The 13,234-nt window shown below is 43.1% G+C and overlaps 1 protein-coding gene across 6 annotated transcripts in view; it reads left to right on the top strand.

Moving 5' to 3' along the window:
• MYLK (myosin light chain kinase) overlaps positions 1-12,775 on the top strand; it is a 223,453-nt gene extending 210,678 nt beyond the window's left edge. For 3 of the 6 annotated variants that reach the window (XM_030942155.1, XM_030942139.1, XM_030942161.1), the window contains 3 exons: positions 4,770-4,899; positions 6,334-6,465; positions 10,734-12,775. In XM_030942155.1, the coding sequence (XP_030798015.1) occupies positions 4,770-4,899; positions 6,334-6,465; positions 10,734-10,978 (507 nt within the window). In that variant the 3' untranslated portion in view covers positions 10,979-12,775. The remainder of the gene's footprint in view (positions 1-4,769; positions 4,900-6,333; positions 6,466-10,733) is intronic. The other 3 variants (XM_030942164.1, XM_030942171.1, XM_030942145.1) reach the window with 2 other exon arrangements.
• Positions 12,776-13,234: the final 459 nt, after the last annotated feature.

Raw genomic sequence — 13,234 nt, 5'->3', positions numbered from 1 at the left:
AGGAGCAGAGTCTTTTAGCTGGATACTCAAGGGACCCAGGGGCATTGAGACTGACTGGGTGGCAGAGAAAAGGGAAATTACTGTGTTGGAGGCAACTGGAACACTGGTCATTTGCCACACCAGGTGACTAAATCACAGTTGCCTCAAAAAGTAGAGTGTCACTCAGAGGTTGAAAGAGGGAGCAAAGGCAAATGGGGGCCACAGGTGTGGAGTTTAAGTGACCACCATCCCGAGCACATCTCAGCTGTGCTCCTCCGCCGTGGAAGTCAGTTCCTGGCTACGCCCCTCATGGGAAGGTTTAGGTGGGTCTCCAGGCCTCCCTCAAGTGCAAGGTGAGTTGAAACATCTGTAGCTGCTTACCTTTTGGTGCCACTGGGATCTGAATAGCAAATATTCTTTTATAAAAAAAGGGGAGAGGATCTACAAAATCAAAGGCCAGCTGTATTAATAATCCTGTGGCCAGAAGGTCTCAAGGAAATATTTCTGGAAAGGATAGGGAAGCTGATGTCAGGGCGGGGCAGTTCTCAGAGCAGTGAGTCTAAGTGGATATTACTTGGCTGAGGCTATAGGTTAAGGGGCAGCCTTATCACCTGGGAACATTGGCAGACAAACCAAAGCCAGGAGGACTCCTAAACCCAGGAGCTAGGAGCAGAGAAGAGACAGGGAAATAGGAGAGGAGGCAAAGGGAATTTTTCAGTTAAATCAGTCAGGGAATCACAATGGTGCTGATTTTTTTTTTTTTTTAAAGAGACAGGGTCTCATGCTGTCACCCAGGCTGGAGGGCAGTGGTACAAGCATAGCTCACTGCAGTCTCAACCTCCTGGGCTCAAGCAATCTTCTCGTCTCGGCCTCCTGAGTAGCTGGGACTACAGGCCTACACCACCACACTGGCTAATTTTATTTTATTTGTTTAACTTTGGTAGAAACAGGGTCTCACTATGTTGCCTAGACTAGTCTTGAACTCGTGGCCTCAAGCGATCCTCCTGCGTTGGCTTCCCAAAGTGCTGAGTGCCCAGCCTATGCTGATATTTTAATCAATTTCTTTTTCTTCTTGTTTACGGCATTATTAGCCATAGGGTTTTCTGGAAGGGCAGGGGAAGAAAAGGGTAGAATTCAGAGAAGGAAACTTAATTTTATATTTTAGTATAGAAGGTGACATTTGGAAATGATTTCTCCACAAAAGTTGTCCGCAAAAATCCCATTCAACAAGGAGCATCCCTGAAGAGTAGCTTCCCTGTTAACAGCTCTAACCATTTCATGTTACGTTGCTCCCTTGGGAAAACGTTTTCTGCATTTTAACTGCAATCACCAGGGCCTTAGCTCCCCTTGGAATATGGGGGTTCCCTCTTGCAGCAGCCAAGGTTCTGTGCGGTGGGGTGGAGTGGGAAGGAATGGGCTGCAAGCAGGGGCAGAGGGAGAGGGGAAGGGCAGGCTCAGATGGCCCAGAACTCTCTGTAGCTGTGCCAGAGAAGGCACCTTCTTGTTATTCTGGTGTGGTTTTCATAAAAAGCCCTAGGAGGAATGAAGTGACATGGGAACAAATCCCTACAAGCAAAGTTAGGCTGGGTATACATGACTCGTATACATATGGGTAATCGTATTACTCATCTTAGAATGAAGTTATTCTGAAAGAAGGTATATTTTAAATTTGTATTAAAAGAATTTTACAAAGATATGTTGGAAAGGTGCAGCAATGGGGGCAGGTAAGTTGAACAGATTAATAGCGTTTCTGCATGCACACTGGAAGCAAAAGACTAGACATCAGAGGCCCGTGGGTAGCCATCTTTATTTTCCAGGAACCATAAAGACCCCAGCAGTATGAACCAAGGGCATTAGAGGAGAAAACACTAGACTCAGCATAGCATGGGGTATTCTTAGCCATCCCATTTGGATAGTATGCCCTGCTCAGGGGAAACCGTAGTCTTGGGGCTGATGATATATATGGGGGGCTTTGATGACTGGTGTGCGGGTAACCAGCTTGCCATATATTTGCCAGGGAATGTCTTGGTATTGGCATCAAAAGACCCTAATCCTGGGAAACTCCACAAGCCTGCCTTAGCAAGCCAAGACGGCTGGCCCCACAAGCTCTCCAAGTGGCAGGGAATTTGTGCTGCATGAAGGAGGCTGGTGCAGATTCTGTCCACTGGTGACACAGGAATTCAGCCTGGTTAATTGCCCTCAAACGAGAAAAAGACTTTCTCAAAATGAAGGCAGAAATTACAAAATTAAAACTTGGCTATCTTGATGTTCCAAAAATTTCCAAAGGTCCTTGGACAGTAAAGCAATAACCAGTTGTCAGCTCAAAGGCATAAAAGTGGAAGACTAGAACATACCGATATATTCATTTCTAGTTCTGACAAATAACTTCCTCAGCAATTTTTTTCACAAATCAATTTCCAGATATTTTTGATGTTTTAGAAATTATATGCTAGATATCTCCATCTTTTAGAAAAGTTCTCCATATGTGAGACCTATTTATTTGTTAATATATTTACTAGTTCCTCTGAAATACTGTAACTCTTTTGTTTCCTCATTCTAATAGGTTCATATTAGTCACTTTGTTATTAAATAAAACCTGGAAGAGAAAAGACATCATCTCTCCACACCACACAAGTGAAGACAGTCCTGATCAGTCCCAATCCTGATGTCTGGAAATGGGGAGCTCATGGGTTCAAGGCGGGTGTTCCTTGCTACACATTTATGGATATAAACTAGCGTCTTTCTGTAGAGGTCTGGAACTGCAGGGAGATTAGAATCTTCTGCTCCCAGGCTCCTGAGGCCCAGAGAAGGGAACTGACTTGTACAAGGTCTCCCAGCAATTAGGGTTAGAGAACTAACCTATCCCTTTTTGAGAACAAACCCTCTGGGTTTAGAGGCTCCTAGCCCATGACAAACCAATCTGTGTTGGATAAAGGGAATGGAGAGCAGAGAAGGGCAGAGTCTGAGAATCAGGCTGATTAGAAAGCAGGCTGGTCTGACATTGACTACATAGGGAGGGCTGCCATGGCTCGTACCACCTCTTACCTGTTCCTGAGGGCAGGATAACCTCCCGTGGGAAGAGCTGGGTCTCTCTACACTCCGGCTAGCACAACAAAGAGGCTGAACCAGTAACATCTCCCAGAAGAGCATGAAAAGTTGCCACGTGGCCTGAGCCTGCAGAGACATTCTCTGCAGGGCCACACCGTGGTTCTGCTCACAGTTAAGTTGTTCAGTTTTCATCTCTCACCGTCTCCCCTCCTCATCACCTCCAGCTGGGGCTCCCTGGATTCTGTTCAGTGACCCAGCCTCACTCTGGCGGCAGAGGCCAGAAACATACCCACACCACACAGTGTGATGTGTGCGAGAAGGGATGGCCAGGGGACAGAGCAAGGTGGAATGTCTGTCCAAAGTGCATGAAAGCAATCTGCAGCAAGGACGGCAGGAGGCATGACAGTAAGGTCATCCTGCCCACCGCAGTAGGTCTCCTCTTTCACCATACACACACGCACACAATTTTCTGTATGTTTCCTTAGCACCCAGAAGTTTTTTACTTTCAAAATGATCAGTCTTTTTACTGAAGCTTACTGGCTTTCCAAGTAGTCCTAAATGGTGAGGCTTTACTGAAGTACTTAAGCATGTGAAGTGAATTCAGGAGGAAAATGGCTTTGCCGGCAGAATTTGAGGTGCAATGAGTACAAGCCATTTGCCTATGAAGAGGCTGTTTCCTTCCTCTTTCAGGGGGGACAAGTAGCCAGTCTGTGGTGACATCTGTTGTCTGGATGCACAGCTTTTAGATGCCTAAAAAAGATGCTTTGGGTGCAGGGTGGAAAAACTTGGTTGTGCCTTAGTTTTCTTAGTCATTCCTGTTCACCTTAGAAAAAAGGTGAAAAACTTACTGAAAGATAAAAAACAATAAGACACAGTTGTACATTATTAGGGATCCTATGCTTGGTAGAATTTTCACAATGTAAATAAATTACATCTCAAGTTCTGATCCTTTTCAGCAGAAATTCTTTCCTCTCCCAAGTCTAGTCACCGAAAAGCAAAGTGCCATTGCCTTTTATTTCTTCGATGCTTCTTTTCGGTGCCTGAATGCACATCAGGAAAGAGCTCCCTTCCAGAGCTTCACTGCATCGTAGACTTGTGCTGGGGCCATCCAGAGTGTTTCTCCAAATCATTTAAGTCTCTGAATTATAAACACAGCTAAATGGGACCTTGGAGATCATCTTGTCCAGCCCCCTCCTTCTAGAGAAGGAAACTGAAGCCCAGAGTGGTTAAGTGACTTGCCCAAGGTCAACAGGATGCCCTGTTATTATTATCATGATTATTTTTGCATCAGGACTTGTGGGATCCGTAGTAACTATTCTCTTGGCCAATTATAATCACATCACTGGCGTTGTTTTACGAGAAACAGCCCCGCTAGGCCCAGTCAGCAATAAGTCTTTGGAGCTGTCTCAGCCTGCAGTTGCTTTATATAAACTATCCCTTTTATGGGAGTTGAAGCACTGTATGAAAAGGGTTTTTGTCTCATGTTGACCTTGTTTAGTCACATTAACGCACACATCAGTTCCAGGCCCCATTCCATTCTCTGAACATCTTCTGACATACTGACAGTGCTGAGCAGAGCAAGGTTGGGTTCGCTCCTCTGGCAGAACCTCGGCTCTCGGGAGGTCCTTTATCCGGGGAACAGCTGCTTCTCTGGGGCTGGGCTCTACTCCCCGCAGCCCCTCACACTACCCAGCTGGAACCAGGGACAACGCCTGAGTCCAACCCCCGTGTCTATTTTCCAGAAAACGGGCAATGCTGTGAGAGCCATTGGAAGACTGTCCTCTATGGCAATGATCTCAGGGCTCAGTGGCAGGAAATCCTCAACAGGGTCACCAACCAGCCCGCTCAATGCAGAAAAACTAGAATCTGAAGGTAAGGAGGAGTTTCTCCAGCCAGCTGGTGAGAAAGAAAGGGTTGGGGAACAAAGGGGCATTTTGAAGTTTTGGTTGGTTTTGTTTTGTTTTTTTTCAATATGCCCTGCAAAGATAAATTCAGAAGTAATTTTGAGTTGCCCTGACAGTTACTAAGTCTAATAATTATTCTTAATAGTTTAACCTTAGGCTTAGCCATTTTCAGAGGGAAAGTTGTTATTTGTCTAATAGAACTAGATGACCTCAGCTATGCTTTTTCATATATTTTGTGTTAAAATTAACAAAGACTTTATTAAAATCTTCCTTTGTTCTTATGGCAGAAGTGATACTTCTATATTAATAGGCAAAAATAACATGAAAATTACATGTAGTTGTGTAAGATTTACGAAATATTCTATTTTCTACCATCTTTGTGGTTTTGTTTTAAATAAAAATGAACTCATATGGTCCACATTCGTTTGGCATTGTTCATGCTGCTGAATCATGTCATTTGAACTGGGCAGACTGGGATTGGCAGGGCCCCTCCTGGAGACTAATAGGGTCAGTTACTTGCTCACCGTGTTAGATGCTGTCCCATCCATCTCCTCAGTGAAAGCCCCAGCCTTTTCCTGCTTCAGGTGCATGAAGGGCCAGGCCATTATCTCATGTGGCCAGAGACACCCTCTGCCCCTCCCTGCCTGGTACTTTTTGTATCCACTGGTGAGAAGCTGAGTTTAGATCCCTTTGGTGAGCAAAGGTAGGGTTATTGGTGCGGCCAGCAGCTGCCTGCTCTGGAGCTTCCTTGCAGCCAGGGACAGAGACTGCAGCACACAGGCCTGGTCCCTCCTGAACCACTCCTGCTCCTCCTCAGATGACCTAGACATAGCCTGAAGGGAAGGGAGGAGATACAGTTGTCCCTCCAAGTTATAGCTTTTCCCTGAACCAATCCCATATCCTGGTCCACAGTCACACAGCATGAAGGCAGTGTGAGCATGGAGAAAGAGCCACTGGAAGCTGAAGATGTGGCTAGGACATGGCTCCTCCCTTCTAAAAAGCAGGTGGAACACCTGCTGCAGAAGAGGGGCAGAGGGATACCAAGACTAGGAAGGCCAGTGAGGTCTTGCCGTGCTCAGATACCCTCAGCTGAATCCTAAAGCAGCATGAAATGCAGCCAGAAATCCTTTTTAAAGATGATTTCCTCTTTCAACATGTCAGCATAAGGGAAAGGGGGAGTCCGATCATTTCCTCAGCTTGGGCACAGTTCTTTCTTCTGCCAAAAACCATTTGGCAGCAGGCCAACCTGTCCCCAGGAGAAAGCTGTGCTTATGATTCAGTTCTCAAAGCTGCTTTCTTTGCTATATCATGGCGACTTTTTAAAAAGTTAGTTTCTTTAAGCTAGAGGCGAGGCGAGAACAAGGAATGAAGAAATGACCTGGTCTTCTTCTCTGTCTTCTAGAAGATGTGTCCCAAGCTTTCCTTGAGGCTGTTGCTGAGGAAAAGCCTCACGTAAAACCCTATTTCTCTAAGACCATTCGTGATTTAGAAGTTGTGGAGGGAAGTGCTGCTAGATTTGACTGCAAGATTGAAGGTAAGTTGTAGCTGTGCTTCTCTTTACCATCAATAGGGTGTGGCTGGATGGTAGGGTCCCTACCATGCACCCTGGGCAAGATGTCAGTTCTGTGCAGCCTGGGACAATGAGGAACCGCCAAGCTTTGGGGGAAACTGGGTCAGCAGGAGCTGCTCATAAAGGGCGATGCCCTGCACTCCCACGTCCTGAAGGTGTGTCCTTCAGTCACTTCCCCAGGGGGCACATTTGAAATTTTACCTACTTACACCAGCCACTAGACCTAAGTTTAGAAATGGTCTTGCATGGACTTACCTGGCTTTGGAACATGCTTAGTGAAATGAGCTTTGTAAACTGCTGAAAAGCATGTGACTTGCCCATATGAGGCCCTCAAAGGAAGGCTGGCACAAAGACATAGGATGTGGAGTCGGCAGGCTCTGCTACTCATCCACAGGCTGTGTGACCTTGGATGGTGGTCCAGCTCCCCTGGGTTAAGATCCCTCCACTGTAAGATGATAGCTAAGTCATATAGTGGCTCTGGGGATTCTGTGAGGGGACATATGTGAGAAAGGGGAACCTTTTAGATCTTGTAAAGATGTCATGGAGTAAAGGGAAAAGTTGTGGGACTGGCAGGTACAGAGAGAGAGCATGCACTGTGACTTCAGACTGAGGCCAGTTGGAAGCCAGGCACCCGGGACAAAGCACTCAGCCGATGCCGTCTTCCCCAGGCTGCTTATCTGCCTGCTGGGAATAATGCAGCCATAGACCCATCAGAGCTCAAGGGACCTTAAGGGGTCATGGCATAGCACCTGAGAAATAAGCAAAGTTGACGACACAAAGCATTTCCATTTTCATATGGATTACAACCATCTAGAAAGAGAAGGGACAAGATAAGACAGGCTCTTTGCTTCAAGTCTATGACTTTCACCTGCCAAGCAGGGTGGCAGGTTATCGCCCATTTTGGTCTGACCAAATAGAGCACAGAAGTTTATTAGGCAACTTTCCCAAGGCCGCATAGCACAGTACAGCAGTCAGAACAAACTGTGCCTCCCACTTTCTTTGATTCTCCAGCAATGTGACTAGACAATGCCTTTTGAGTAAAATAACCCAAAGTTAGGAATGGAAAAAATAGTTTTTCTTCTGCATCTTTATATTATCAAAGTGCCTTATCAATGCCTCGCCTACCATAGTCATTTCCCTTTCTCCATTCAATTAAAAGAAAGTGGATGTGCTGCCTTTGCTAATGTAAAAATTCTCAGACTGGGGATTCTGCTGAAGGCTCTGGAGCCACTGCTTGCAATTCTCACCATTACCATTGCATTTGGGTCTTCTGAAGTTTTTTCTTCCTTTTTGAATGTTTTAAAATAACATAATGATTATCATTTTGTACTTAATTTTCTCTTTGGGATTGTTTCATACTTAATTTTCTCTTTGGAATTGTTTCGTTGATATTTATTAACTTTTGGCTGGAGCTCTGATGAGAAATTAAAGCATATGGATGTTGTTGTGATAAAAACAAAATTGAAACTTTTGCACTGAGAGTCCAGGGCGTGGGAGTGCAGGGTACTTTATGACCAGCTCTTCCTGACCCAATTTTCCTCATGGTCTGGGTCTTCCTAATTACTTTAAAAAAACAATTTCCAAAATTGTTTTGAAAAAATAACATTGAAAAGAACATTAGAATTCTTGATTTCTTATGTATAATTTTTATTCTGGTTAGGGCTCGTATTAGCCTGTTTGCATTGCTATAAAGGAATACTTGAGGCTGGAAAATTTATAAAGAAAAGAAGCTTATTTGGCTTGGTGCCAGCATCTGCATCCAGTGAGGCCTCAGGATGCTTTCAATCATAGCAGAAGCAGGCATGTCACATGGCAAGAGAGAGAGAGAGAGAAGGACATGCCACGTTTTAACGACCAGATCCACATGAACTGACAGAGCAAGAACTCACTCATTACCTCAGGGAGGACACCAAGACATTCATGAGGGATCCGCCTCCATGACCCAAACACCTCCCACCAGGCCCCACCTCCGACACTGGGGATCACATTTCAACATGAGATTCAGGGGGCACAAATATCCAAACCGTATCAGGGCTACAGTTTTTTTCCTATAAAAATACATCTCCAACATTTAAGAGAAAGTCAGGTGGAATATATTGTATATTTTTAAAGGTATGTATATGTATGACTTTTAAAAGCGGGATACATGTATATACCATGTACATGCGACCAAAATGCACAATGTTGGTAATGCTTCTGTGCATATATATGTACACATACACTTTAAACATATGTAATATGTATGTATTTTATATGCATGTGTATTTTATTTTTTAATTGCTGAACTTTGCAGAAATATGACTAATGCATAAAGGCTCATCGGTGAGGTCCATTTCCAATTGTCCATAGGCAAATTACCTGCTTTGGATCAGACTAAGACAAATATTGCTTTCTTCTTCTTAGAAATATTATCAGCTCTTTTCAATTATGTTTTATATAGCTGTTATTAGCTTTATTGAGTTATAATTTATATACCATAAAATTCACCTACTTTAAATGCACAATTCAATTATTTTTAATGAATTTATAGTCATGCAACCACCACCACAATCCAGTTTTAGAACATTTTCATCACTCCAAAAAGATCCCTTGTTCCCATTTTGTTTTGACTCTTATTTTTCATTTAAATTATTTAACTTTAACTGTTATACAAAATTGAAAATTTAGGCTGGGCATAGTGACTCATGTGTGTAATCTCAACACTTTGGAAGGCCAAGGCAGGCAGATCACTTGAGTCCAGGAGATCAAGGCCAGCCTGGACAACATGGTGAAACCCCATCTCTACAAAAAATATGAAAATTAGCTGGATGTGGTGGTGTGTACCTGCAGTCTGAGCTATGCAATAGGCTGAGGTGAGAGGATCACTTGAGCCTGGATAGTGGAGGTAGCAGTGACCGAGATCATGCTGCTGAACTCCTTTTCTAGGCAACAGAGTGAGACTCTGTCTAAAAAAAAAAAAAGATAGAAAATTATATTTTCAGCCAAGCGCGGTGGCTCACACCTGTAATCCCAGCACTTGGGAAGGCCGAGGCAGGTGGATTACTTGAGGTCAGGAGATACAGACCAGCCTGGTCAACATGCTGAAACCCTGTCTCTACTAAAAATACAAAAATTAGCTGGGTGTGGCTGCACGCACCTGTAATCCCAGCTACTCAGAAGGCTGAGGCACCAGAATCACTTGAACCAATCAGGCGGAGGTTACAGTGAGCCAAGATCATGCTACTGCACTCCAGCCTGGGCAACAGAGTGAGACTCTGTCTCAAAAAAAAGAAAAAGAAAATTGTATTTTCAATCTAAGAAAGTATTTAAATCTAGGTGTAGAGTTGGAGTTGGAGCAGTATTTCAGGTAGTACTCTTTTTTATTTTTTTGCCATGTTGGCCAAGCTGGTCTTGAATTTCTGCCCACCTCAACCTCCCAAAGTGCTGGGATTGCAGGTGTGAGCCACCATGCCTAGCCTCAGTAGTACTCTGTTTAAAGGTGGGTGGGTGTGGTGGCTCACACCTATAATCCCAGCACTTTGGGAGGCTAAGGTCAGAGGATCACTTGAGCCCAGGACTTTGAGACCAGCCTGGGAAACATAGGAGACCCTGTCTCTACAAAAAAAAACTTTTTAAAAAATTAGCCGGACATGGTGGTGTGTACCTGTAGCTCCAGCTACTTGGGAGGCTGAGAAAGGAAGATTGCTTGAGCCCAAGAAGTTGCAGTGAGCCATGTTCATGCCACTGCACTCCAGCCTGGGTGATAGAATGAGACCCTGCCTCCCTACCCCTCAAAAAGTGAAAGGTGGGATGTTTAACTGAGTATGGTCGCTCATGTCTATAGTTCCACTAAGCAGGAGGCTGAGAAGGGAGGATTGTTTGAGCCCAGAAATTTGAGCAACAATAAGCTATGATCATGCCACTACATTCCAGCCTAGGCAACAGAGTGAGAGTCATCACTTTAAAAAAAAAAAAAAAAAAATTAAGTTTTTTAATAGGTGGGACATTGTGCTAGTCCAACGTGTGGGAAATGGAACAACTTTAAAATATTCTATTTGGGGTTTCAGATATTGGTATTTACAAGACATATCCATTTTCTAATATAGATATCAAAACAGTTGATAAAGGCCAACATGAAAATTTTTTCCTTAACCACCTTAATCAATAGTGGTAGCTTATGAGTTGCTTGCATGAGTTGATAAGAAATTTTGAATAACAGTTCCTGCAACTTGTGTTCTCTCCCGGTGATGCAGGATACCCAGACCCCGAGGTTGTCTGGTTCAAAGATGACCAGTCAATCAGGGAGTCCCGCCACTTCCAGATAGACTACGATGAGGACGGGAACTGCTCTTTAATTATTAGTGATGTTTGTGGGGATGATGATGCCAAGTACACCTGCAAAGCTGTCAACAGTCTTGGAGAAGCCACCTGCACAGCAGAGCTCATTGTGGAAACAATGGAGGAAGGCGAAGGGGAAGGGGAAGAGGAAGAAGAGTGAAACAAAGCCAGAGAAAAGCATTTTCTAAGTCATATTAAAAGGACTATTTCTCTAAAACTCAAAAAAAAAAAAAAAAAGATAGTAAAAGCACCTAGTGTGATAGATTATCTAGTTAGGTCATTTGTGGGTTGATTCTTCAGCAACAGCAGTTGATACCTAGCAGGGTTATTGATGGGCATTAATCTATATTAGCTGGCACCTTAAGATACTAGTGCCACTAGATTTCATTTAGGGAAAACACCAGTAACTTGGCTGACCAATTGATTTTAGAGAGAAAGTAACCAAACCAAATATTTACCTGGGCAAAGTCATAAATTCTCCACTTGACTGTGCTCATGAAAAATAAGGCCAAAACAAGGGTTCTGGCCCACAGCTCAGCCCAGAGGGTCCCTGGAGATGGGAGGCCTCTCTCTCCCCACCCCCTGACTCCAGGTAACTGGCTTTTCTCCCAGTACTCCAGCAATTCATTTCTGAAAGCAGTTGAGCTACTCTATTCCAAAGTACACTGCAGGTGTTCAAACTCTCCATTTCTCTTTCCCCTTCCACCTGCCAGTTTTTCTGGATCTCAGCTTGTCATGAGTTTAAGCATTAAGGACATTATGCTTCTTAGATTCTGAAGACAGGTCCCTGCTCATGGATGACTCTGGCTTCCTTAGGAAAACATTTTTCTTCCAAAATCAGTAGGAAATCTAAACTTATCCCCTCTTTGCAGATGTCTAGCAGCTTCAGACATTTGGTTAAGAACCCATGGAAAAAAAAATCCTTGCTTATATGGTTTCCTTTGTAAACCAGGATTCTTATTTGTGTTGTTATAGAGTATCAGCTCTGAATGTGTGGTAAAGATTTTTGTGTTTGAATACAGGAGAAACCAGTTTGCTGAAAAGTTAGTCTTAATTATCTATTGGCCACGATGAAACAGATTTCAACTGATAAAGAGCTGGAGAACTCCATGTACTTTGGAATCTCCTCCAAGATAGCCAGAGTTTAATACATCTTCATTCTCAACACTCTCCAAAGAACTTGACCTACCTTATGGGCTCCATATTTTTCTTCTTAAATGTGCATCAATCATGCCTTGCCCCCAACCTTTAAATATATTCTTAGACCTGGTAAATGCACTCAGACTTGCGTCTTTAGGAATTTTTAACTTTCTTTCACTACATTGGCACTTAAATTTTTTCTTTATAAAATGTTTTGAAGGTCATAAACAAAGACCAAAATTGATAGACCTAATACATTTCCTCTGTGTGTGTGTAACATTCCAAATCCTTTTTTTTCTTTTCCACTGTTTGTAAGGTGCAACAATTTAATATTTTAAGGGACTTTTTAAGAGTTCCTTAAGAACCAATTTAAAATTACTTCAGTGCAATCCTACACAGTATCAACATTAGAATTTTGGTATTAGTCTTATGTTATTTTCCATTCTATTTTTATCTGCTTTTTGCTGCTAGTTTCAAACTGCCAGTATTTTTCCTTTTGCTTTTAAAATAGTTACAATATTTTTCATAGTAGCCACAGTATTGCCACAGTTTATTATAATAAAGGGTTTTTATTTGATTTAGAGCATTCAAAGCTTTTTTCCATCACTTTTGTGTTCAGAATATAACCTTTGTGTGCGTGTATGTTGTGTGTGTGCATGTGTGGTGTATATGTGTGTTACAGGTTAATGCTTTCTTGGAATTGTGTTAATGTTCTCTTGGTTTATTATGCCATCAGAATGGTAAATGAGAACACTACAACTGTAGTCAGCTCACAATTTTTAAATAAAGGATACCACAGTGCATGCTGTTTGTTCAATCTTTGCAGACTTCTCTTTCTTTCCATGCTACCAGTTGTAAAGAACACAGATACCTCTTGGAAACAAAAAACAGACACTGTGGTGCATATATGTGAAGAACTGGCTTACGTGGTTGTGTTTTACTATGGAACAGAATGATTTAGGAAGTTCTTGTTTATACAGGTAGCCTAATTTACATATTTAGTTCAAAATTTCTCTTGAGCATCAGCTTAGTACTGTATCATTCTAGAAGGATATCTTATAGAGCAGGTGTCCCCAACCCCTGGGTACGTGGCTTGTTAGGAACCAGGTCACACATAAGGAGGTTAGCAGTGGGCAAGTGAGCAAAGCATCTATATTTACAGCCGATTCCCATTGCTCGCATTACCGCCTGAGCTCTGCCTCCTGTCAGATCAGTGGCAGCATTAGGTTCTCACAGGAACGAACTCTATTTGAACTGCTCATGTGAGGGATCTAGG

Source organism: Rhinopithecus roxellana, chromosome 1, assembly GCF_007565055.1.
Source record: "Rhinopithecus roxellana isolate Shanxi Qingling chromosome 1, ASM756505v1, whole genome shotgun sequence".
In the NCBI taxonomy this organism is placed as follows: Eukaryota; Metazoa; Chordata; class Mammalia; order Primates; family Cercopithecidae; genus Rhinopithecus; species Rhinopithecus roxellana.
The sequence above is the reverse complement of the archived record's forward strand: the minus strand, read 5'-3'. Positions and strand labels throughout refer to the sequence as shown.